This window comes from Caenorhabditis briggsae, assembly GCF_000004555.2.
Source record: "Caenorhabditis briggsae complete genome, chrV, whole genome shotgun sequence".
NCBI classification, from domain to species: Eukaryota; Metazoa; Nematoda; class Chromadorea; order Rhabditida; family Rhabditidae; genus Caenorhabditis; species Caenorhabditis briggsae.
This window is the reverse complement of record NC_013488.2, coordinates 2,751,450-2,778,838: the sequence shown is the minus strand read 5'-3', so window position 1 is coordinate 2,778,838 and position 27,389 is coordinate 2,751,450. Positions and strand designations below refer to the sequence as shown.

Here is a 27,389-nt window from a genome sequence, read left to right as displayed (position 1 = left end):
TTTTTTTTATGCATAAATTTTCTTTTTTTCTCATAAATTCCATTGTTTTGAAAACTGTATTATCTTCCCCTTTCCCTTACGTCTTCTGAATCTCTCTTCTATTTCAAATCTCATGTACCATATATGCATCTTTTTTTATATATCTTATGATCTCTACCTCTTTCTAGATATGTCTTTCTTGAAATACAAATTTTAAGGGTTCTGAATTTTTTAGGTTCCAATACGATAGGTTTCTAAATCCGTTTATTTTTTATAATTTTCTTTTCAATTGAAAAAATTTGAATTTTCACGAAAAAACGAATTTTCCAGGAAATTATGCCGATTCAAGAGCTCAAAACGGGCGAAGACGTCGCCGCGTTCATCAAGGACCCGTCGCCGGCGGTGCTTCATTTCTTTGCCACGTGGGCGCCGAGCTGTGAGCAAGTGAATCAGCTGCTCGACGATCTTCTGGCCGAAATCGCGTTGCCACTTCGCGCGGCGTACATTGATGCGGAAGCGCTGCCAGGAATCTCGCTGAATTTCAAAATTACAGCCGCACCGACGCTGGTTTTCTTTAGTGTGGGTTTAGGACAGAAATTGGCATTTTCATTATTTTCTCATGATTTTTTGCTCTTTCTTATGCTCAAAATGAGCCGAAATAAGCCCAAAAAGTGCTCAAAACCTGTCTAAAATAAACTAAAATCAGCCTGAATATCAGTCCAAGCACATTTACCATGATGGCCTAACTTTTGAAAGTTGAGTTTTCTAGGCCACAAAACTTTTTTGGGCTTGAGATAGACTGGTATTCACCTAATGCGTTTTCCAGACCATTTACGATGATGGCCTAGAAAAGTCAACTTGCTAAAGTTAGGCCATCATGTTAAAAGAGCCTAACAAACGCACTAGGTGAATCTCATCCCATTTCTAGTCTATTTGGTCATGGTGGCCCAACTTTTGCAAGTTGAGTTTTCTAGGCCATAATTTCAAACGGTTCAATAATCGTCTGATATTAACCTGGTGTATATTCTAAGCCATTCACCATAGTGGCCTAGAAAACTCAAATTGCAAAAGTTAGGCGGCTGGTACGATCTGAGAATTAGTCGAAATCGACCGAATTTTCTCGTCTTTGTATCAGCATTAAGCCTATTTTTAGCTGGAAATTCACAAGTTGCTTCAGTCATTTTCAGCCGATTTCGACTGCTTTTCAGGCTGATTCTAGCAGTATGTGTTTTAGAACCGCGGCTTTTTAGAACCGCGACGTTTCAGAACCGCAACTTTTTAGAACCGCGACGTTTCAGAACCGCGACATTTTAGATCCGCGACGTTTCAGAACCGCGACATTTTAGAACCGCGACGTTTCAGAACTGCGAAGTTTTAGAACCGCGACTTTTAGAACCGCGAAGTTTCAGAAATTGCGACATTTCAAAACTGCGACACTTTAGAACGGCGACGTCTCAGAACCTCGACGTTTCAGAACTACGACATTTTAGAACCGCGACATTTTAGAACCGCGACGTTTCAGAACTGCTACATTTTAAAACCGCGACGTTTCAAAACTGACCATTTCAGAACTGTTGAAAAACTGGATTCTAGCTCATTGTTGACGTTTTTTGAGCGATTTTTGAGCTTTTCCGGAAGTTTCATAACAAAATTGTTCAAATTTGGCGAAATTCTAGGATTTTTTCTATTAATTTTCAGAAAAACCCTCTAATAGAAGGGCCCCTGTAATAGAAGGGCCCTCCGAGACAAGGACCGCCTCTTCTAATACAAGGGGTTTTACGGTACATTTTGTTTCCAGAATGGCAAAGAAGTGGACCGTGTCGATGGCTTCATTCCGAAAGAGATCCAATCCAAAGTGGTCCTTGTCGCCAGCCGCTCTCTCTCCCAATCCTCTTTAGACTCCAACTCCACCATCTCCTCCTCAACGCCTTCATTGACTCCAGAACAGGAGAAGGATGCTCTCAACAATCGTCTCAAATCTCTGATCAACTCTCACCGAGTTATGCTTTTTATGAAAGGAAATCCATCGTCGCCACGTTGCGGATTCTCCAGAACCATTGTGGATCTTTTGAACACCCATAACGTCGAGTTTGGATCCTTTGACATCTTCTCCGATGAAGCTGTACGTCAGGGTTTGAAGGAGTACTCCAACTGGCCAACGTATCCACAGTTGTATCTCGATGGAGAGCTTGTCGGAGGACTGGATGTCGTTAAGGAGGAGTTCCAAGATCAAGGATTCATTGATGGACTGCCGAAAGTTGGAGGATCAGGAAAGGAAGATCTGGAGAAGAGACTCAAGGATCTCGTTTCATCGCATCGGTTGATGTTGTTCATGAAGGGGAATAAGGAAATGCCGAAGTGCGGATTCTCGAGGACTATTGTGGAGTTGTTGAACAATGCACGCGCCGATTTTCACACTTTTGATATTCTGGAGGATGAGGAAGTTAGACAGGGATTGAAGGTACGGTATTTGGGGGTCTTTGGGACCAGTGTGTGTTTTTTTTGAGACGGCTAAGTGTGTTTGAGGTCATTTTACCATAGTGGCCTAACTTTTGCAAGTCGTGTTTTCTAGGCCATAAGACTTTGTGGGCTCGAAATAGCCAGACATCCAACTGGTGCGTTTTCCAGGCCATTCACCAGGATGGCCTAGAAAACTCAATTTGCGAAAATTAGGCCATCATGTTAAAATAGCCTAAAAACACACCAGGTGATTATCAGCCCATTTATAGCCAATTTGGTCATGGTGGCCTAGCTTTTGCAAGTCGAGTTTTCTAGGCCATAAATTCAAACGGTTCAATCATCGTCTGATATTAACCTTTTGTGTTTTCTAGTCCTTTTACAATGATGGCCTAACTTTTGTAAGTTGAGTTTTCTAGGCCTTAAGCCTTTGTCGGCTCGAAATAGCCAGACATCCAACTGGTGCGTTTTCCAGGCCATTCATCAGGGTGGCCTAGTAAAAACCAACTTGCAAAAGTTAGGCCACTGTGTTAAAATGGCCTAGAAAGCTCAAATTATGAAAGTTAGTCGACCATATCAAAATGATCTAGAAAACACACCCGAGTCATGCCAGACCATTTCTAGCACATTTACGATGGTGACCGAACTTTTGCAAGTTGAGTTTTCCAGGCCATAATTTCAAACGGTTCAGTAATCATCTGATATTTACCTGATGTCTTTTCCAGGTCATTTACCATGTTGGCCTAGGAAACTCAATTTGCAAAAGTTAGGGCATCATGTCAAACTGGCCTAGAAAAAACACCAGATGAATACCAAGCTAATTCTAGGCCATTTACCATGGTGACCTAGGGAACTCCACTTGCTAAAGTTAAGCCACTATGCTAAAATGGCCTAGAAAACAGACCGTGTGAACACAAGGCTATTTCTAGGCCTTGTTAGCATGGTGACCTAGAGTATCAACTTGCGAAAGTTAGGCCACCATCTCAAATGACATAATAATGATCTGATATTCATCTGGTGTATATTCTAGGTCATTCATCATAGTAGCCTAGGAAACTCAATTTGCAAAAGTTAGGGCATCATGTCAAACTGGCCTAGAAAAAACACCAGATGAATACCAAGCTAATTCTAGGCCATTTACCATGGTGGCCTAGAAAACTCAACTTGCGAAAGTTAGGCCACTACGCTAAAATGGCCTAGAAAACAGACCGGGTGAATATTAGGCCAATCCTAGGCATGGTGGCCTAGAAAACTCAATTTTCAAAAGTTAGGCCACATGCTAAAATGGTCTAGAAAACACGCCAGATGAATATCAGCCCATTTCTAGCACATTTACGATGGTGGCCTAGGAAACTCCACTTGCTAAAGTTAGGCCGCCATGTCTAAATGGCCGAAAAAACACACCAAGTGAATATCAGGTCGTTTCTAGATCATTTTCCATGGTGGCCGAGAAAAATTATGTTGAGAAAGTTAGGTCACCATAATAAATAGCCTAGAAAACACGTCAGGTCAATATGAGGTCATTCCAGGCCAATTTCGATGGTGGCCTAGGAAACTCAACTTGCGAAAGTTAGGACACAATTGTAATCACACACTACTTGTGACCCACAACTCCTCATATAAAATCTGTATTTTCAGGAATTCTCCAACTGGCCAACCTACCCACAACTCTATCTCGATGGCGAGCTCATCGGCGGACTCGACGTTGTCAAGGAGGAACTTCTGGACACCCATTTCTTGCGTCAGATTCCCAGAATTCGGAATGAATGATAATTTTACCTGATACTTGAACCCCAAACCCCCCCCCCCCCCCAAATATCTCAAATGTGTCCTTCCCGATTCTTTCAATCCCCCCAAACCGATTCCTTTGCTCCAGACTATGCTCCAGAATATGATGCCCGTTTTTTTTTGAGACTTTTATTGTGTGTAAATTCAAATCTTTAATCTCCTTTATTTATTGTAAAAATGATTTTCTATCTACTCGAATTTTCTATAGTTTCTACTCTTGCTTCTGCTTCTTCGTCGGACGATCATAGAAGGCGACAGTGGATAATCCGAGCGCCAGCGCGACGAATAGCCATCCCAGAATTGCGGCGATCGGTTTGAACACTGGAATCGTTTATTTATTTTTTTTTTAATCTTTTATTTTTCTGTATTATTTTAAAAGTTTTAAATTGAAAGTTTCAATTTGAAACTCAAAAATCCCCGACTCACAATTCTCGTCACAAACGCTGGCCATCAATCCGGAGTCCAGGAGGAATCGGCCGTTTGGATAGCCGGCCAACCACCACAAGTTGTACTGGTCCTGAGAAGAAAAGAATAATCAAAGCCTAAAGGAAAGGACACCTACAGTATCAATAACGAAATTCAAGTTATGGACCACCGCAAAAGTGATTCCATGCTTCTGTTCGCTGATGGCTTTTTTGAAGTGAGGTCCCACGGAAACCATCACATTTCGATTTTTGAATGCGGTGATTGCGGGGAGTACGGTGGCGTTGATGAATCGAAGCGACGGGAAATGGATTGGGGTGTGGATGTTGGTGTTGTTGATGACGATGATGGATCCGTAGATTTTACGAACACTTCGGTAGATGTCGACAGGAAGTTCGATGTCGGCTGGAAGCCTCTATTAGAAGGGCACACAAGTTTGAGCCAAATTATCTCAGTTCCCGTGAAAGATATGAAAACGTGGTCAACTGATGAAATGTTACTGATATTGTGATTAACATTTTATCAGTTAACCACTTTTTGATATCTATTATAGGAACTGAGATAAATTGGGTCAAAGTGGGCGCTTGCCAGCCGAGCTACGTGGCCGGCGGCCAACCTTTAATCTTCGAGCCAATTTATCTCGGCTCCCGTGAAAGGTATCTAGAATCTGTCAACTGATAAAATGTACCTTATAATATCGCGAACATTTTATCATTTGACCGCTTTTTTATATCTCATGGCAACTGAGAAATTTGAGCTCGAAGTTGATGACTTGGGAAATACAGTATCCCTCCAAAGACTCACTCAAATTCATGATAAAAATGTCGCCAATCACATGTGTGCACCGCGGCTCTTTGGCCATTTCGAACAAATAGGGAACGTCGGACATATCAGTGGCACTGATATTTTGACCAATGCATACTCGAGCAGCAAGTGCCACGTGGCAGCAGGAGATGAGAAAGACGAGCAATTTTGGGACTGAAATTTGTCTCGAATTAATCCCTAATAATCTCGGTTGTTATTAAAGATGTCAAAAAGTAGTCAACTGATAAAATGGTTGCCTTGTTATCAGGAACATTTTGTTAGTTGACCGCTTTTCGATACCTGTTACAGGGAATGGGATAATTGGGATTGAAGTGAACTACAGTAAATAAACGCCCAACCCGCCAACTTTAAGCTCAATTATCTCGGTTGCTGTAAGAGATATCAATAAGCGGTCAACTGATAAAATGTTTCTGATATTATGATAAGCAATTTATCAGTTGACAAGTTTTTGTTATCTTCCACAGGAACCGAGATAAATTGGCTCAAAGATTAAAGGTTGGCAGCCGGCCACTTAGCTCAGCTGGCAAGCGCCCACTTTGACCCAGTTTATCTCAGTTCCTATGAGAGATATCAAAAAGTGGTCAACTGATAAATTGTTTATCTTAAAGTCAGTAACATTTTATCAGTTGGTCACTTTTTCATATCTTTCACGGGAATTGAGATAATTTGGCTCAAACTTGGGGGCCGTTCTAATACGGTAACTTCCATGCCCAAACTTTGAGCTCAATTTTCTCGTTACTGTAAGAGATAGCAAAAAGTAATCAACTGACAAAATGTTCATCAGGATATCGGCAACGTCTTATCAGTTGACCACTTTTCGATATCTGCTACAGTAACCGAGATAATTGAGCTTCCATTAGTGCGCTTACCACCAGACAGCATTGAAAATATCGCGCTTGACTTGATTCGGTTTATCTTCTCAATCTGGTAGGCAAATTTTGACTGAGCACACAATTTTTTTGAGCTCAAAAGTGCTTTAAAAATTCCAGTGATATTTAAAAACGTGGTGGAAAAATGTGGATGAAACAAAATCCACGTGGCCCCAAAAAAAGATTTTTTTTTAGAAAATCGAAATTCCCTTGATGGCCCATTGACCTCTGGAAGATTACTATAAAGGAAAAGGAAAGTAGAGGGAAGAATCAGTTCTCCCTTCTCTAGGGCTCCAGAGAGGGGAGGGGGAGCTCCGGTTGGAGCCAGGAGCCTGGGCCAGCAGGAGCTTCTAGACCTCGAGCTTGAGGTTTAGCTGGACCTGGCGGTCTAGCTGGAGCCTGGAGCCGCTGGAGTTGGAGACACAAGCCAGGTGATGGAGCCGGAGCAGATGCTATAACTGAAGTCAGGAGGAACACATTTTGGACCCTATACTGGAGCGCATGGACACTCGTGGACATGCAGATGGATATGGACATAGCCACAGATGGACCATTTTGGTGTTGCCATGAATGTTGGGCTGTGAAGTTCACGAAGTTCAAGATAATGGCTTCAACAATGTTACGATGCATGCCACGCAGACGATTCAGACGACTCAGCTGCTCCGACGATGATGCAGACGATTTAAACTGAAAATAAGAAATCATTGAAGATTCAGACCGAGACAGCGTTTATGAGAGACTGCAAAATACGGAAGGAATTTCGATGTATTGATCTTGCCACTATATTTTCTGAAATTTTATTAAATAAATCAACGAATGAATAGATTTTTCATATGGTTCGTCAGCTTTCAGCTGATTTTTGTCGGTTCCTGTGACAGATATGAAAAAGTGGTCAACTTATAAAATGTTGCTGATATCCTGATAAACAGTTTATGAGTTATCTACTTTTTGATATCTTTCACGGGAGCCGAGATAAATTGGCTCAAAGATTGAAGGTTGGCAGCCGGCCACGTAGCTCGGCTGGCATGCTCCCACTTTGACCCAATTTATCTCAGTTCCTATAAGAGATATCAAAAAATGGTCAATCGATAAAATCTTGCTGATATCCTGATAAACAGTTTGTCAGTTGATTACTTTTTGATATCTCTTACAGTACCCGAGATAATTGAGCTCAAAGTTGGCGGGTTGGTTGGGGTTCTGTTAGAATGTTTATTTACTGTAGTTCACTTCAATTCTGATTATCTCATTTCTTGTAGCAGATATCAAAAAGTTGTCTGATAAAATGTTGGTGATATTATGATTAGCATTTTATTAGTGGAGATCTTTTTGATATCTTGTACAGGAGCCGAGAGAAATAAGCTCAAAGTTGTGGTTTCATGGCATATATATTGTTAAAGAACCGAACTGATACTGTTGTCTAGACATATATTTTTTCAGTATTCAATTACAAAATTAACGCGCTATTTTGATTCAATATTTTCAGAAAGTTTGAGGAAAATGAATAATTCCGAATCTTCGTATGAACCTAGCTTACATACCGTAATCACTCTAATAAAATGGCTCCCAAACCGTCAACTTTGAACTCAATTATCTCGATTCCTGTGATAGATATCAAAAAGAGGTCAATTGATGAAATGTTTACCATGATATCACCAATATGTTATTATTCAACTACTTTTTGATATCTTTCACGAGAACCGAGAAAAAAGGACTAAAAGTTGACGGCACAATTCCTTGCAACTCAATTATTTTTGGTCAATGTTGAAGGCTATGTATTTACGGTAGACTTTTTTTACTGACTAGAACCTTTCTCAGAACCTGTCCTAACTGTCTCCGTCATAATTTTCCCACACCTCTTCAACTTCCAACCTAAACCATATTCTTCTAATCCTTAGGTGTTTATGCAAATCAAGTCCCGTAGGTACTCAATTGACGCAACACCTCCTTGTTCTACCTTCTCCAAAAAACCAATAACACACACGGCTAATCAATTCCGACCCGCTCCTTCTCCTGAACACCAAATCACTTCGTTTTTTTGAAATTAAAAGAAAGTGAGCGACCGAAAAAAAACTTAGCACCTATTCCTGATGACGTTGGCCACCTGGACAAACACTATGGGGGATTAGACGAAGCGTGACCGATAAAAGGCGGGAATGATCAAAAGGGTACAAAGGAGGTGTTGGAAGCAATGGATAAATATACATATAGAGAGATTTTTATACATTAAGGCACCCCAGTTTATAAGACTGAAAATCTGAAACACCGATTTTCGCTCTTTACGTGCACTTCGAGCTCAATTATCTCGGCTAGTTTAAAAGATATAAAAAAGTGTTTCACTGATAAAATATTGGTGATATTATGATAAACATTTTAGCAGTTGGCAGATCTTTGATATCTCTTATAGGAACCGAGATAGCTCAAAGTTGACGGTTTTAGGTGACTTTGATTGTCTGAAATAATATTTCAAGATTTGTCTCAAAAATTTAATCCACATCTTCCTACTGAATCCTTCTAAAATCTCTATGAGCATACCAAAAAATCACTTTTAATATTTGTTCAATGTCTTCTGGAATATTCAGAGGTGTTTGTGAATTCAAGTTCTCATTTTCGGACCTTAGAAAGTACCGTATACCGTCTTCATCTTTGCCTCTAATTATCTCAGCTCTTGTAACAGATATCAAAAGGTAGCCAACTGAACTAAGATATTGCTGATATTATGATAAACAATTTATCCGTTGACCGCTTTTTGATATCTCTCACAGAAATCGAGATAACTAGATTCTCAGAAAAGATGCCGTCTTCCGCCCCTTTTTTCCCATAACTCTGAATTTTGAGCTCTTTTATCTCGGTTCCTATAAGAGAAATCAAAATTTTGTCAACTGATAAAATATTGCTGTTATTATGATGAATATTTTATCAGTTGACATATTCTTGGTATCGTTCACAGGAATCAAGATAATTAGCCTCAAAGTACAGATGCTATCCTTCTTATATAAACGTTCTAGTTAGAAGCCCGCCCTACAGTGCGTTCAATATCTTTAGGACCCCCCTCTATTTTCACTGTTCTGAGAAAACGGTAAGAGATATCAAAAATCTGTAAGCGCCATTCGTTTTTAAATCGAAAAATACCCCCGGGAGCCAAAATTTGTTACCCATACCTCTTCTGGTTAGTACACGGCCCAAAACTCACTTTTTTCAACAGCCGAAACCTCGAAAAGCCACAGTATCGGTCATCCGCAGCCGAAGCCCCATACACCTCTAGACAACGTTGCGACACATAACAGAAACTCAACAGTGGGATGAATGACATCCAAAATAATCGAGAAACAGCCAAGGTGGACATGAGTTCTGATCAGAATTTCATTGAGAATGTTCCGGATCTTGTTGTCTTGCATTTACCACACAGCCAGGCTGTTCTACCGCATCAGGAATCCCGAAAATGCCCTCTAAAAAGGGAGAAACATGTTAACTGAAAACTAACTGGACGATCTAGTCTCCAGCATACCAAATGAGTTGACCAAAGTGATTCTAAATACTATCCATGAGAAATCGAATTATTTTCTTTAGTTCACCTCCATTTTTGTGGTTGATTTCAGCTTCTGAACGACGAATTAGGTCAATTTTGCCCATATATCTGAAAATTAGGTCGCGAGCAGCAGAAAATGTAGAAACTCTCGCCAAAGTTGAGAAACGTCTTGGTAGGACAAAAACTAAGACCACCTATGAAAATATCGGTCATTGACCCACTTTTAGATTAAAAATTTGACACTGAAAGTGAAATTCCATAAAAATTCTCAGGTGGTCCTAAAGATATTGAACGGCTGAAAAAGTGAGCTTTGGGCCGTGTACTAATACCAGAAGAGGTATGGGTAACAAATTTTGGCTCCCGGGGTATTTTTGGATTTAAAAAGAACGGCGCTTACAGATTTTTGATATCTCTTACCGTTTTCTTAGAACAGTGAAATTAGAGGGGGGGGGGGGGTCCTAAAGATATTGAACGCACTGTATGCGTGCATTTTGATCTCAATTATCTGGATTCCTATAAGAGATATCAAAAAGGTGTCAATTGATGAAATATTGTTCATATTATGATAAATAAGTTATCAGTTAACAAAACTTTGACATCTCTTACAGGAAACTAGATAATTAGATTCGTAGTAGAGACACCACCCATCTATGGGGAGCCTGTTCGTCCCGATGTCCCCCATCCTCATTTGCATCTCTCCATCTGCTTGCATCACCCTGGGGCCACCTGCAAAACTTGAATAATTCTTGGACAGATGCGTACTATTTCATTTTTTCCATACTATTGCGCTTTTATTCGCCAGCACCTGTTTGGATATATTCAAAAGTTTTAGTATTAATTCATATTCATTCTGTAACCAGACAGCACTTCAGAAGGCACATGGAAGATTCAAAAATTGTAAAAAAGCTAGGAAATTGAGAACGCGGAGAGAAAAAATGGAGTGAGATGGGACGGGCGGGGAGGAGGAGGACGATGGAATGTTGGGGGGAGATCAAAGAAACAAGTTACTCGTAGCAAACAAAAACAGGAACAGGATTACAAAAAATAATATAGATAACGGACTAAACTACAGATTTGAGGATGCAGATAAAGGATGCAGATAAGTTCAAACATAGGCAGAATAGGTGACTGGAACTGATGGTACTGGAACGGATGGTACTGGTGGTGGTTGCTTCTGGATGACAGCATACTCGTTGTTCCTTGGAGCGCTGGTGTATCGAATCTCCTCCTCATCAACCTTCTTGACACTGTCTTCAATAGTGAACACCTTCTTGGGATCCACCAACAACATGGATTTAGCCTCTGGCATCGGATATGGTTCTGGGACAAGTCCTCGCGCCAACGCGTGCTCTCTTCTGGCGGTCCACGTGTATTTACAACATCCAATGATGATACAGACTCCGATGAAGATGCCAACGATGGAGTATATGGTTATAGAGTAGTCAGATGTGGTCGCGGTGATTTCTATGGATGGGGTGGAGGTGGTGGTGAGGGAGATCTCGCAGAATTCTCCGATGAAGCCGACAGAGCAGGCGCAGAAGACTTTGGGACCGTTTGGGAAGCATTGAGCACCTGGGAAGATTCAGAATTGGTAAAAATAAAACGATCGATGCTCAGACCAGCTGTTCTTCTGAGCAACAAAAGTTCGCCCTCTCTTCCCCTGAAAAAATGACTCACCATTCAGACACGCGTCTTTCACACTACAAGCATCTGGTCGTGGTGCAGTGAACTGGAATTGTGTGAAGCCGGGAATTTCGCACCTGGAGCCGGTGTATCCGTTGGCGCACTCGCAGATCAGTTGCTCGGTTGAGTTGGCTTTGAGCCCCGGGTTGTGGATCAGCGAGGAGGCGCAGACGCCATCGTTTTGGCAGGAGCATTTGCGAGGGTCCACGGCTGAAAGAAAAGTGTAACTAGAGGGAAGAGGGGCTGGGTCCATCCTAGAATGCCTATATTATAGTATCGTTGGAGTCACATATCATAGACATCCTACAGTAGACATTCTACAGTAAGATACAAAAACATTTTCAGAAGACCGGATCTCGGTTGTCAAGTGTTCGATCCCTCGGAAAATTTTGAAGGGTGTGAATCAGGCTTAGATTGAAAACTTTACATTTACAAAATTTTTCGGAAGTTTCTAGTTTTTCAGCTATTCGCTGTTTTCTGTCTGAAGGACACCTTTTCTGGAGGACAAAGAGTAGGTGTCTTTCAGAAATCGACAAATAACTGAAAAATTAAAAACTTTCAGAATTTCTGTAAATGCAAAGTTTTCAATCTAGGTCTGTTTTACACCCTCCACAATTTTCAAAGTGATCGCAAACTTGACAGCTGAGCTCTAGACTCCTGAAAATGGTCGAAATAAAATGATCGGCACTGTACACTAGGGGCCTATATTATAATCTAAAATTCCAATCCCTACCTTGCCCACAGTGTGGTCCCATCCATCCAATATCACATCGAAGCCGTCCCATGACATCACATCTCTTCCTGGCAGCCTTCGCCAAGTGTGCATCACAGAATGCCTCGCACTGACTACCATGATAGTTTGGAGAGCATCCGATCTTTGTAGAGATGCTCAAAACGATTCCCGCCCCGGTGGTAAAGGTGTCGTTGAACCATGGCTGATTGATGCTGGTGAAGTGGACCTGACGATAGATACGATCTGACAGTGGTTGTTTGGTGAAGGGCTGGAAGAGCTGGATCGAGTAGTTGAAGGCAGTGTCGAAGACGTTCTGATGGATCATGCTGGTTCTCGAGGCGCCCGGGAAGAGATTGAAGTTTCTGGTTGAGTTGCCATCGTTGGTGACAATCTCGAATCGCATGGAGACTCGTTCAGAGCTGATGAACGTTTGCGAGACTTCGACTTTGCAGGAGATGAGTTGTGGGAGAAGGGTTAGTAGTAGTAGGCTGCGCATTTTTCTGGAAATATAGATTTTTATAGATGAAAAGAGGGAAAACAAAGAAATGGAGAGGAAGAGGGGACCAATGGTCCGCGGGAGACCATCTATATGCGGTAAGACGAGGTGGTAATAGTAACCGGAAGAAAGAGAAGGTGGGGGAGTGTGTCTAATACGATGGGGTGAATGACAATGAAACACTCCACCCCTCGAGGGGGCGGGGCGAAAGGAAAACGAACACCTGTTGTTCTCTCTGCGTTCCCTGGGGGTGTGTACTATTTCTGCTTTAGTGATAGTCCAGAATTCGGAAACTTGTATTATCACTAACTTTGAAAAATCAAAGCGAAATCTGGCTCTGATAAGCCCAAATAACCTGATAAACCCATAAAATGACCCTTTTGACTTTTAACTTTGATTCAATTTATCTCATTTCCTGTGAAAGATATCGAAAAGTGTTCAACTGATAAAATTTTTATCATAAAATCAAAAATATTTTATTGGTTAACATTTTTTCGATATCTTTCGCAGGAAACGAGATACATTGGCTAGAGTGTTTAGGGCAAAAACAATCACCTAAAAAGGAAAAAAAAGAAGGACAGGAAGAAAAACTGGATTGCACCAGCACAAATGAATTGCTCAACTGGAAAAAAATTGGGACCTGAAAAATCGATGCCTTAAAATTATTCTCCTGTTTAGTACCTTTTATTCGAATATGCACATTTTGAATGGAGGTAAAAAGGGGAACACACAAAAGGAGCTTGTAAACGAAATTAGTATTGCTCTTATTCATGGTCTTGGCATCTAGAATAGTATAAGGGAGAGCTATAGAGCACAGAGATACAAAAATATTTTGAAAAATGGAAAAAATGCAGGTATTAACATAAAAAATACCGTAATACATGTAATAGAAGGACCTGCGACTTTTAACTTTGAGCTCATATATCTCGGTTACTGTAAAATATAAAAAAAATCTGTCAACTGATAAAATATTGTTGATAGTATGATAAACATTTTCTTAGTTGAAATTTATTTGTTATCTTTTATAGTAACCGAGATAATTAAGCTCAAAGTACAAGTATAGGACAGCGGCGCCCACCGCGTTACCGGTTCAGACGCGCACTTTGAGCTCGAATATCTCGGTTTCTGTAATAGATATCAAAAACCTGTCAACTGATAAAATAATGGTGATATCATGATAAACATTTTGTCAGTTGACAACTTCTGGACATCTTTTACAGTATCTTAAATAAATCGGCTCAAAGTTGAAAGCTGGGGGAGAGGGTCAACATTTTGCAACGAAAATTTTGAGTTCAAAACCAACAATATTTTAATAACTTTTTAGGTCATTCCTAAACAAAAAACCAATAACCGGATGTAACAAATCTTCAAGACGCATTTTCCATCCGGTTAGGATGTCTGGAGGAGAGTGTGTCTGAAATTCACACCCAATTTGGACATGGGTGTGAGCAAGATGTTGAAGACGCATGTCAGTTTTTTTGGAGGCATGTTCACTTGGTTGCGTTTTGGAACATTTGTGTCAAAATTTTGGAATTATGACACTTCAAAGATTAGAAAATCAAAGTTTTAGAAAATTTGCTATACCCAAATCTTTGAGTCTCGGTTTCTGTGAGAGATATCAAAAGGTGGTCAACAGACACAATGTTTATTTTAATTTCAAAAATATTTCATTAGTTAAACATTTTTAGATATGTCTTACAGGAGCCGAGATAAATTAGGTCAAAGTTAGGGGACCCTTTTCTCACTAGGTTTACGGTATGCCTCCATATATTCAGTTCATGACTCTCGTCTGCCCTACCCATCCCAACCAATCGGACCAACGCAATTTTACCGCACACCCTTCCAAAGGAAACAGGCGGATGATGGATGGACCTGTCACAATGTTTGCTTAGCTAAGTGCGTACCGGAAGGAACAGAACAATGGGGTGATCATGGAGGATTAGCGGATCCCTTTCTGCTTATTTTCGACAAAGTGCCACATGCTGTGTGACGTGGCATTTGACAGATACCGGAACAAAATGGATGGGTAGGTAGAAGGTCACAAGAGCAGAAAACCTAGTTGGTTGATTTTGGTCATTTTACTTTGAACCATAATGTTAGCGGCTATGGAATTTTCAGAGCCCAGAATGTCGATACTGAAATTTCTAGGAAATTGGGGCCAATCATGAAATTTGAATGAATCAGAAAGTTGTGCAAATTCTGACAAGATGAAGGATCTCGGTAAAAAAATAGGGAGAAAATTCTGGTTTTCACAGGGAGTACTGTAGGCATTATACTTTAGAAGATGCCGAGTCTTACGTAATGTAGAGTTGGAAATTTTTCAAATAGACCTACCTAGATAAATTACGGTCCGGCGCATAGCTCGGTTCAAACTTAATATATCTGGTCGAAATGAAGAATATAATCTAGAATCTGCCGAGGTTTACTTTTCAAAAAATTCCGGGTAGCTCCAGTAGGGCTGCTTTGCTGTCCCATTCGGTTTTCGAACGTAGTTAAGTTAGGTACCATTTTGTAGATCTCCTCAAGTTCTACAATTTGCTTTTTGACAGCTCGGTTGACAAGTATGACTTATAAAACACTTTTGGCTCTTTTCGGGAAGAACGGTCCCAAAATGGGACCACCGGTCCCATCATTGGACCGCCGGTCTCAAGAAGTTCGACAACGGTCCCATTATTCCAACCCCAACTTTACGAGAACGGTCCCAACGGTATGACAATGGTCCCAACCAGGCTTACTGGAAAAACAGAAAAACATTTCAGCGACAAAGTTGAGAATTTTGCTGATAATTGAAAATTGCAGTACTTTTTGAAAAATTGCAGTACTTTTTTTACAAGATATTACTCAGAGTGTTTTTTCTGAAATTATAGGCCTAGGCTGAAACGCCTAATTCACATTATTGTCAGAAAAAGTTGTTTTAGCCTAAGCCTACAATACAAAACCAAAAAACTGAGAATTCTGACTGAATTCCAGATTTTTCGTTTTTCAAAGTACTGCAGTGTTCAATTATCAGCAAAATTCTCAATTTTGCAGCTAAAATGTTTCTCTCAGTTTTCATGGTAAGCCTGGTTGGGACCGTTGTCATACCGTTGGGACCGTTCTCGTAAAGTAGGGACCGTTGTCAAAAATTTGGGACTGTTATCGGACCAATGGGACCATTGTCGAAGTTCGTTGAGACCGACGGTCCAATGATGGGACCGGCGGTCCTGCTTTGGGACCGCCCTTCCCGGAAAGAGCAACACTTTTCAACTAAGTTTCCGATATCATTGTTTCCTAGTATAATAACCAACCGGGACATCTCTCAACTTATTTCATCTCCTAATCCCTCATCGACCCTGCTCTCCTCATCCCCTCTTTTTCTTACTTTCGATACCTTGAGTAGGTGCAAATCGACATGTCACCTAAGTGACACTCCGTTCGACTATAACCGGATGAAAACGGGGGAAAGGAGGGTCATGGACCGGAATCTATATAGTTCCGAAAATCGATTTTTAAAAAGTTAAGAGGAAAATGTTTGGGTTTCAGTTTCGTGGCCAACGGTTGGGCCAACAATCAAACGCATAGCTTAGAAGTTACTTACAGTATCTGGCTCGCAGGTTCAACTACCGGCCACCGTAGCTCAGATGGTAGCGGCACGGCACCTACAACGTTTGGCGTACGAGTTCAACTTCTCGAGGGGCTTTAATAAACAAAAAACAGGAAAACTTTTTTATGTCTCAAGGTACCTTAACTTTAACTTTTCTAGCTTCTCTATACTCTCTCATATCTCTTCTCTCTCACTCTGCCCTCTCCATCTGTTACTTCATACGAGAATGGTCCAGACAACTTTTTTCTTGTGTCTGCTTCTTATAGAAAGTCCAAATGTTCAGATTCGTCTGACCTCAAACAACATATGTTCTGCAAAATTTTACTTCACAAAAAGTTCAGTTTTGGTCCAGTTGAACCAAGAACTTATTGAACCAAGTTAACATTATTGCTATAAAAATCAGCAAATAAGTGCACTTTGAGCTCAATTATCTCGGTTCTTATGCGAGATATAGAAAAAGTTGTAACTGATAAATTGTTTATCATAATGACGCCAACATTTTATTAGTTAACAAAACTTTGATATCTCTTAAAGGAACCGAGATAATAGAGCTCAAAGAGCACCACTACCTCTTCTCTAATAAGTCGGCACCTCCGATTCATGCAATTTGAGCTCAGTTATCTCGGCTCCTACAAAAGATATCAACTAGTTGTCAACTGATAAAATATTTCTGATATTATGTTAAACAATTTGTCAGTTGACAAACATTTGATATCTCTGATAGGAACCGAGATAATGGAGCTCAAAGTATGTAGGGCCTCCTTTAAGCTCATTTACAGTAGATTGGGACTTTTCAAGTCGAGGAAAATTTTTCAAAAGTGTCCTAGTTAAAATAAATTTATTGGAAAAAGAAAATTAATTGGCCAGCTGTCTTCTGAAGGCAGCTTGGCCAGAATTTATCATTATGAAATAGTGTTTGTTTTGGGGGGATCGGCGGCGAGACATGTACGTCCTTCTAGATGTGATTGTTGCCAAAAATTTGAAGGACACGCATTCAAGGATTGGGAGACGAAGAAATCGATTCTTATGAATCTGAATAGTAGGACCAAGAAATGACGTCAAAACACGACTTTTGGGTCCCAAAAAAAGGAAAAATTTGCTCTCAAAGGTAGTCGTCCCAGAATTGGTACCCATGGAGAAGGGAGAAAAGGAGAGAGAGAGAGTGAGAGAGAGAGAGAGAGAGAGAGAGAGAGAGAGAGAGACTAGTAGTAGAAAATTTGAAACGGAAATAATTGAGGGCAAATGTGTGGAGAAGAGTGGTTGGGGTTGGGGAAAAAAGTTGGAGGTCGGTGAGGGGTACGAAAAGAAAGGATTCATTCGAGCACACAAGCACCTTTTACTTTTCCTTCCTATTCCCCCATTATTCTTACCCGAAAAAGAAGGTGGGGGAGGTGGGAGTATAAAAAATATTGTAGCACATTTTTTTCAGGATTCTGCTCATACAGACTTTCAAAAAATCTGTCAAATACCCCAAAAGATGCACAGCACCAGCCAAAAGTTTATTAACTTCACCTACAGTAACCTGAGATAGAAGGGCTCCTAACTTTGAGCTCAGTTGTCTCGGTTCCTAATGAGAAACCATTTAGTTGTAAAATTTTCAATATCTTCTACAGGAAACGAGATAAATTGGGTCAAAGCTATATAGCCGGCTGAGCTACATGGTCGTCTGCGGACATCTGAACTTTGAGCTCAATTATCTCGGTTCCTGTGAGAGATATCAAAAATGTGTCAACTGATAAAATATTTATGATATTATGATAAACAATTTATCAGTTGACAAGTTTTCAATATTTTCTACAGAAACCGAGATAATTGGCTCAAAGTTCAGTAATGGGACCCAAAGTTCACAGTATTTTAAATTGAAAATAGCTAAATTAGGATGTCCCAATAATATTGTAACTTTCTTGTTGATAAGACAGAAAACTTGCCAGTGTACTAAATAAAAATAGAGCTTCAATTTTGTAGTTGACACTTTTTTACAAAAAATTCACCCAAATGAGATATACCGCATGAAAGTGTCCTGACTCTGAACTCTGTGCTATCTCCAGACTTAGTTGGTTTCAAATGGTATATCCCATTTGGACAAATTTTTCCAAAAAAGTTTTCAACTACAAAATTAAAGTTCTACTTTTGTTTAGTAGACTTGCAAACTTACCATACTTTTGAAACTTCTGAAATTGGCAATTTTCAATTGAAAAAAAGATAAAATAGATGAAATTTTAGCTGGTACTGTATGGTCCCAGTTTGTCAAAGATCCATGGAAAGTAAAAATCCAAAAAAATCGAAAATCGAAAATCCAATGCAATGAAATGGCGTTTGGCGCCAATTGGCGCTACGCGGTAATTGTAATTTGAGAGTCGATATGAAGAAGAAGAAGAACACCTGGTGGCGAACCTTTTCATGGGAAACCGAACGTCTCCCAAAAAATGCACTTTTTATTGGTGGAGGACGGGCGCTTTTAAGGACAATGGAGATGCCGATTTCCGACATATGGAACGGATGAAAAGAAGAAGCAGAAGGAGAGGAAGAAGAATGGCGAAAAACATATTTGTATAGTGGGAGAAAATGGAGAAAAATGAGGAATACTTTTGGCAGGTGACGTATGGAAAACAACGATATGTAGAGTTTTATGGGATTCGGATGTTCTAGAATATTATGGTTTAGGTTGATGATCAAAAATCTTAGATGTCAGACTAGGAGATTTGTCCTTCATAAACCCAACTATTCTAAAAATTTCCAGTGCACTTTGAGCTCAATTATCACGGTTAGTTTGAAAGGTAGCAAAAAGTGATCAATTGATAAAATGTTTATCATAATATAAACAATATTTTATCAGTTGCCGAATTTTTTTTATCTCTTATAGGGAACCGAGATAATTGAGCTCAAAGGACACGTATGGGGTGCTCTGCAACGATTTAGCAACGATTGCGCATGCTCCGATGTCAAATGTGCCTTAAAATCCTTAAAAATAGCAAACAAAGCTGAAATTGAAGACTATTTGTATAGAATAATCTGTATTATGCCCCATAACCTGTATTAGAAGGGCCCATCTATTGTTCCAATTTATATTTGGAGGACACTTTTTTGCATAGGCCCTTCAATTAAAAATGTCTTCTTCTGAAGGATTTTATTGAAAACTCGGTATATCTCAGTTTGAAATTCATGAAGGTATATCAGTAATTTAGCAATTTTCTATGTCTATAAAAATTCGAGGTTTCGTTAAAACTAACCTTCGACTGAATTACCGTATTTTCTCTAATACACACCCACCCAATACTGAAACTTTGAACTTAATTATCTCGCTTCCTATAAGTTATCTTAAAATCTGTCAACTGATAGTTTATTTATCATAATATCACCAATATTTTATCAGTTGACATCTTTTTGATATCTTTCACAGGAAGCAAGATAATTGAGCTCAACGTGCACGTATAGGTTATGTGAAGGAGGAGTGGATGACCGGCATCCCTAATTAGAATCTAATGATCTAGATTACTGTAAAATATATCAAAAATCTGTCAACAATAAAAATATTTATCATAATATCACCAATAATTTATCAGTTGACAAACTTTTGATATCTCCTATAGGAACCGAGATAATTGAGCACAAAGTGCATGTGAAGGTGGGCACGTATAGGGTGGTACGGTAGCTAAAATATAAATTCACTGTACCTTTCTGCAACCAAGTCATAGATCAAAATGTGAAATCGAATTCAAAAGATCCTCCTCCCTTCCCCCATTAATTATTTCCATTTCCGTTCCCATTGTTTACCTCCTCCCAGCGTTCATCCATCAACAAATCAGCGGGACGTATTCTGTCCCCATCTAGCCTGGCCAATGTCCCCTATCCAACCAATATGCTAAACTGTTGCTAATCAAGGTGCAAAATCTTGCGTAACATACAAAAACACACCAAAATATCCGTAGTGTTGCCAATTACATCTAATTGATGGACAAATTACCAGGTGTTACTTTAAAAACAGCCAACCTTGAAAAAAAACGAAAAAAATAGTTGCGTTTCTCGAAGGAACAGGTGAGAGTATATTTTCAACATTTTTTCAAGAAAAAAAACACAATTTTTTGTGGAAAGACGATGCAGGTGTGTCTACGGGCGCCAGATGGTCGACATCTGGAGGAGTCGGAGGGCGATGAACAGAGAGAAGGGGGACGAAGTTATGAGGTGTTGAGATGGGTAATAAAACGGTTCTCAAAGGTTTCAGGTTACTTTGTAATTTGTTAGCGACTTGTTAGAATTGGGTTACCAATAGTATTAGGGAGCGATGAGCGTCTGGGCGGAGATTGGTCAGATTTTGACCAAAATCTAACCATGGGCCGCTATACAGCCGTTTTTGGGCAAGTTCCGACCAGTGTTGAGCGGAAACACAATTTCGCTTCACGGAATTCGGAAGACGGAAGAAAGAAATCTACGGAAGACGGGAAACGGAAGACGGTAGACGGAAAATCTAAGAATTAAACTTGAAAATTTTGAATTGGACATTACGTTAGAATTGAGTTTTCGCATCAGTTTTGCGGTTAGACGGATCCGCCAAAAGAATTTTAGAAATGTTGACTGAAAAATCGACAAATCCTGAAAAGTTTTAGTCTTCCGTTTGTTGTGATTTTTCCGGAGTTTACGGAAGACCGAAGACGGAAGACGGAAGCGCGGAAGACGGAACGAAAAAAACCACGGAAGACGGGAAACGGAAGACGGAAGACGGAATTCTGCTCAACACTGGTTCCGGCCCAAAGCTTCCCAATGATCAGAAATAACACCCATACAGCTGAGAAGAATATTAAATTTTATAAAAGTGATCCCTAGTAGATGAAAGACTGGAAAAGATTGGAAAATACAGGCAATCCTATGATATTGAATATTTTATCAATTGACAACTTGTTCATATTTTTTGAAGAAACCGATATAATTGAGCTCAAAGTTGACGGTTCGCTTGGCATTGAATTAGAATGCTCACGGTGATTAGAGTTCACTAATTCCAAACTTCCTAAATACCAGAGTTCCCCTCCTTAGCTAAACCCACACCTTCCACAAATCACCTCTACTGAAACTATAATTATGAAGGGACTAAAAAAGTGGTCAAGAAGAAAAATGAAATATGACTACGCCGAGACGACTTTATACCAATTAATCCTCTTTCAAGAAACTATACGTTTTAGTGGCAAAAAATGAATGAAATCCTCAAGCAGAGGAAGAAAGTGATGATCGGAAATGCCCGTGAAAATGGATCAAGAATTGGCGGGGTGCCAATATATGTTTTTGTATTTTTAAATTAATAAAATTTTGAAAGTGCTTTTTATATAAACATTAGAGTAACGTGTCGACACGGTTGTCGAGCGATTTCGAGTCAAAATGTCGTTTTGAAGGAGTCGAAAAAAATCGTGTCGACCTTCACCAAGAGCGATATCGTGTCGACAAAAGTCGAGTCGAGTCGGTACGACACCCGCCTAACTAAATGGTGACCTAATTTTCTTAAAAATGAATTTTCTAGGACGCTAATAAACATACAGTAACAAAAACGTATATTGGCACCCCGCCGATTCTTCTATTAATCCATTTTCACGGTCATCTTCAATCGTCACTTTCTTCATCGTTTTGCGGATTTCATTCACTTTTTTGACCACTAAAACGTATAGTTTTCTCGAAAGAGGATTAATTGGTATACAGTCATCTTGCCGTAGTCATATTTCAATTTTCTTCTCGGCCACTTTTTTTCTGTTCTTGCAATTATAGTGTTAGTGGAGGTGATTTGTGGAAGGTGGAAGTGAATTCCGGTATTTAGGAAGTTTGTAATTAGTGAACTCTAATTTCACTAATATGTAGAGTGTTAACAAGGGAGGTGTTCTCAGAAAAGCTTTGAGAATTTTCTGAAACTTTGGTCATTAGAAATTTCGAAAATACTTATTACAGCATACTTGCAACCTGGCCTTCGCCCCTTCACGGGCCTTGAGATAGTTTCTTTTAGAATGAATATGTTTAGACCGACTAAATCAGATATGATAGAACTTAACGAGTACTTTAAAATGATACTATTTGGAGAACTGTGTCTTGTCTATGAACGAAGTTAGTAGTCATAAAGTGGCTGGGCCCTATCGCGAAGGCCCGAGCAGTGCCAAGTCTCCGTTTTTTGTCTGTAACTTTGTTCATAGACAAGACACAGTTTTCAAAATAATATCATTTTGAAGTACTCGTTGAGTTCTATCATCTCTACTTTAATTGGTCTCAAAATATTCATTCTAAAAGAAACTATGGCAGATCCCGCGAAGGCCAGGCGAAGACCCGATTGCAAGTATGGATTACAGTCCTATTTTTATTTTTTGCCCCTTGCCCCTCACAAAATTTCCATGGAATCTTTATGAGAGACACTTTGCAGATATTGTTAATTCAGATTCCTCTAACAAATGTGAAATGTTGAGATGTCCAATCTCCTTTTTCTTGTTATCTCAACCTGAGACACCTCCATTTCTTTTCTCTTCCTCACTGACCGAGCACAGTAACGCAAAAAGGGAATGAAATCAGCAAGAAGACGAAGAACAAATTGGTGACCATGAAAATGGATTATTAGAAGTTATAAGGTCCTGAGACAAGAATTGGCGGGGTGCCAATAAAAATTATTTTCAAAATTTCATTATAAAACAAAAAACAACAAAAACAATTCAATGTGAAAATCTAAAAATCTAAACCAAAAACTTTTTGAAATTCTCAAAGTAGACACTTTGATCTGCATATACATGAGTTTCGAGGGTCTTTTTTAGCTTCACTTTGTTCAGATGCGCTTTTTTGAGAAGGACCACAATCGAGATGACAGCGTAGATGGGGTATGGAGCGTTCACTGAAAATAATAGAGGTTTTTAGGTCTGATTTCAGATGCCGAAAATACAGGAATCCAGAAATTCAGAAATCGGGATCCGTGGATCTAGGAATCCAGGAATCCATGAATCTAGGAATCCAGGAATCCAGGAGTCCAGGAATCCAAGAATCCAGGAATCCAGGATTCCAGGAATCCAGGAATCCAGGAATCCAGGAATCCAGGAATCCAGGAATCCGAGAATCTAGGAATCCAAAAATTCAAGAATCCAGGAATCAAGGAATCCAGGAATCCAGGAACCCAGGAACCCAGAAACCCAGGAACCCAGGCAGGAATCCACAAATCCAGGAATCCAGAACCCAGGAATTCATAAACCCATGAACCGAGGAAGCAAGGTATCAAGGAATTCAGGAGTCCCGGAGTCCAGGAATCAAGGAATCCATGAACCGAGGAAGCAAGGTATCCAGAAATCCAGAAATCCAGGAATCCAGGAAACCAGGAACCCAGGAACCCAGAAATCCAGAAATCCAGAAATCCAGAAATCCAGAAATCCAGAAATCCAGAAATCCAGAAATCCAGAAATCCAGAAATCCAGAAATCCAGAAATCCAGGAATCTAGAAATCCAGGAACCCAAGAACCCAGGAACCCAGGAATCCAGGAATCCAGGAATCCACAAATCCAGGAATTCATAAACCCATGAACCGAGGAACCAAGGTATTCAGGAATTCAGGAATCCAGAAATCCAGGATTCAAGGAATCCAGGAATCCAGGAATTCAGGAACCAAGAAATTTAAGAATCAGGATTCATGGATAGAAATCTAGGAATCTAGGAATTCATAAATCCAGGAATCCGGGGAACACCGAAAACTCACTTTCCACCAGCGAAATGTACGTCGCCTTCTCCACGCTTTCTCCAATATTCAATATCAAAATGAACAATGCCATATGGATAACCATAAAAACCGACTGCAAGTCTGCGAACCTTTTCAAAGTCTTCATAGATTTCAAGTTCTGCTCCAAAGAGTATCGATTGGATAGCGAAGATGTCAGTTGCTGTTTTCGATAATTCTGGAAAAGTTTTGAATAGTTTAAAATTTCCCTATACCGTAAGACGTGCAATAAAAGGATCCCAACACTATAAATAAATTTTGAGCTCAATTATCTCGATTCCAATGCAAGATATCAAAAATGTGTCAACTAATAAAATGTTATTGATGTTATGATAAACAATTTATCAGTTGACACCTTTTGATATCTTTCACAGGAAATGAGATAAAAGTTAAAAGTTCTGGGGCCCTTCTATTACAGGTTTCACTGTAAGTCTCAAAATACCTCATTTATTTTCAGCAAATAATGAAACAAAATCCTGGCTAGAACTTGGACGACAAGGCTTACAAACGCAGCCTTTTCAGTGTTGCTAACCGCCCCAGCTTTAATTCCCATGCAATAATTCATAACAGGCTCCTCAAATGAAAAGCTTCGAAAATTTATAAAAGTTAGACCAAATGCAATAAGAACCTGGAACAAAAAAAAATTTTAACCAAAAAAATGTGGAAATGATACCTGTAGCGCTGCCATAGCAACTCCTAAAGAGCATCCGATGTGCTCATAATTTGAAGATTTCACAGTTGCAATATACCTCTCAATTACCAGTGGTACTGTAGTTGCACACACTATCCATAACCCAAAAACATACTGTACTCGAAACACGAAACATCTGATTGTGCTAGGTGTCATGTTACAGTAATCCAGAAATGCGTAGTTGTACAAATCGAGCGTGTGGAGGATTATTCTGGAAGGTTATAATTTTTGTTTTTAGTTTTTTTACAAAAGGCTTTTACCTACTGAAGCAGTGTAATATAAATCCGAGTATGTGAACTTGGAACATTATTATAATGTTAACATGGAATAATTTTGCAACTCGGGCTCTCCACAAAGCATAACTAGCCGCTAGAAGCAATGGGAGTGCTATGATACTAGTGATTAAATTGAATATGAGGGTAAGACGAAGGAGTAATGAGCCAGAAAGCTTTTCCATTGTTAAGCAATGATCTTCAATTGTTGGGGTGGTGGACATCTGGAAAAATATTAATTCCAGGAAATTCGAAAAATTGAGAAAAATGAAAATTCGAATGTTTAATTTAAAAAAAAAAGAAAATTCACATTTCAGAAAATTGAAAAACTCCCAAAATTCGGAAAATTGTAAAATTGAGAAAATTCAACTGGCGTAAAACCTGTAATAAAAGGGCCCTCCTATAAGAGGTGTGAAAAATGTGTTAACTGTTAAAATTTTTGTGATATTATGATAAACAACTTATCAGTTGATCACTTTTTGTTATCTTTTACAGGAACCGAGATAAATTGGCTTAGTTAAAAGTCGAGGGACTCTTATATTGCAGGTTTTATGGTATAAAAATTTAGTAATTTTAAAATTCGAAAATTCAAGATTTTAGAAATTCTGAAATCCAAAAAATAGGAATTCAAGAATCCAGGAACCCAGGAACCCAGGAAGCCAGGAACCAGGAATCTAGGAATTGAGGAATCGAGGAATTCAGGAATACAGGAATCTAGGAATCCAGGAATCCAGGAAACCAGGAATTCAGGTATTCAGGAATTCAGGAATACAGGAATCCAGGATTTGGGATTTATGGATCTGGGAATCTAGAAGGTTAGAAATCTAGGAATCCAGGAATCCTATCAAAATTCAGTAGTTCGGAAATTCGAAAAGTCAAAAATTCGAAAATTCAGAAAACTCGAAAATTCAAGAAAAAATTAAATTATCAAAATTCAGTAATTCAAAAACTTCGAAAATTCAGAAAATCGGATATTTGAAATATTCAAATATACAATAATTTAAATTTGGATTTCAAATAAAGTTTGAAAATTCAAAATTCTAGAAGTTCTGAAAAACCGACTTCAAAACTTCAGAATTCTCAGAATTTTCAGAAAGTCGGAAATTTCGAAAATTCGAAAAACTCCGAATTTTTTAAAAAACATTTAGTTATGGAAATCCAAAAAATCGGAAATTCAAAAATCCAAAAATTAAAAAATCCATAAAATCCTCAAAACGAAACCAAATGCAATTATGCTCTATTGATAAATTTTTCAGACACATCCTTAAACCTATTGAATAGATCAAGCTTTCATCGAAACACACTTTGACAACTTGATGAATGAATGGAACAACTTGATGAATGAATGAAATGGAGAATGGAAACCAAATGATCCTGAGGGCGGAGGAAAATTCAATAAGGAACCGAAAACGGGTACATATCCAAAACTCAATGAGACTGATTTACAAAATGAAATAAGAAAAATGAATAAATGAAAAAAACATTTTGTGTCATGACAGATCTCTGACTAATCAGACATGGAGAAGAAGAAAAAGGCAGATGAGAAGGACGTCAAAATGAATGACATGGATTTCCATGACGTTTTTTTTCGGAGCAAGAAAAATGTTGAAAAATTAAATTGATGTCTGTCCCTACAAATCAGGTTACAAATTGAATTATTTTTCCGAGATTTTTGCTGCATATCAAAAGTTGGAAGCTTCAAAAATGGGAATTTTAGAAAATTTGACATACCATATATTGTTAGCTCAATTATCTCGGTTCCTATAAGAGATATCAAAAATGTGACAACTGATAAAACATTTCTGTAATTATGATAAACAATTTATCAGTTGACAACTTTTTTATATCTATAACAGGAAATGAGATATGGGTTCAAAGTTTGGGAACTCTATTTTCAGCGGAAAACAGACCTAAATATGGTAAGTGTACCGGAAATGAAAAACCCAAAAACTTGGTTTATTTTGAACAAAAAATAGAGCCATGAAAATAGAATGGAATTTAATTTAACAGGAAATAAGCCTTTCTCCGATTATTGAACACCAAAACCATGGATCGGAAAATAATAGTACGTTCCCAAGAATCTTCAAAAACCAATCAAGTCCTAAGATTTTTTTTTCGTATTTTGAGCTTATCATCTTGTCGGAGGACCTGCCGTACACACTCTAATGGAACGCCCCCTCTCTTAACTTTGAGTCAATATATCTCCGTTCCTGTGAAAGAAAAGGAGAAGTTTTCTGACAAGAAAAAATATTTTCAAGATAGGATTGTCCATAAAAAATAGTTCTTTCACAAAAAAATTTGAAAAAATTTCTGGAATTTCAAAATTTTTTTAAAATTTGGAGAACCCGGG

General features: G+C 39.0%; 4 protein-coding genes across 4 annotated transcripts; 1 reads left to right on the top strand and 3 right to left on the bottom strand.

Annotated features, from left to right (window-relative positions):
* Window positions 1-315: 315 nt before the first annotated feature.
* Window positions 316-4,206, top strand: Cbr-glrx-3 (the record flags this gene model as incomplete). Its single annotated transcript, XM_002635622.1, has 3 exons — window positions 316-558; window positions 1,778-2,440; window positions 4,075-4,206. 3 exons carry the CDS (start codon window positions 316-318, stop codon window positions 4,204-4,206), a joined length of 1,038 nt encoding a protein of 345 aa, XP_002635668.1.
* Window positions 4,207-4,435: 229 nt separating this feature from the next.
* On the bottom strand, window positions 4,436-5,536 carry CBG21864 (the record flags this gene model as incomplete). The annotated part of the gene is made up of 4 exons (XM_002635621.2): window positions 4,436-4,545; window positions 4,651-4,741; window positions 4,787-5,052; window positions 5,452-5,536. The coding sequence occupies 4 exons, from the start codon at window positions 5,534-5,536 to the stop codon at window positions 4,436-4,438; spliced, it is 552 nt and encodes a 183-aa protein (XP_002635667.2).
* Window positions 5,537-10,972: 5,436 nt separating this feature from the next.
* On the bottom strand, window positions 10,973-12,779 carry Cbr-lag-2 (the record flags this gene model as incomplete). The annotated part of the gene is made up of 3 exons (XM_002635620.2): window positions 10,973-11,439; window positions 11,545-11,760; window positions 12,284-12,779. The coding sequence occupies 3 exons, from the start codon at window positions 12,777-12,779 to the stop codon at window positions 10,973-10,975; spliced, it is 1,179 nt and encodes a 392-aa protein (XP_002635666.2).
* Window positions 12,780-23,054: 10,275 nt separating this feature from the next.
* Window positions 23,055-25,263, bottom strand: Cbr-srab-9 (the record flags this gene model as incomplete). The annotated part of the gene is made up of 5 exons (XM_045236735.1): window positions 23,055-23,209; window positions 24,059-24,254; window positions 24,519-24,704; window positions 24,750-24,978; window positions 25,028-25,263. The coding sequence occupies 5 exons, from the start codon at window positions 25,261-25,263 to the stop codon at window positions 23,055-23,057; spliced, it is 1,002 nt and encodes a 333-aa protein (XP_045097411.1).
* Window positions 25,264-27,389: the final 2,126 nt, after the last annotated feature.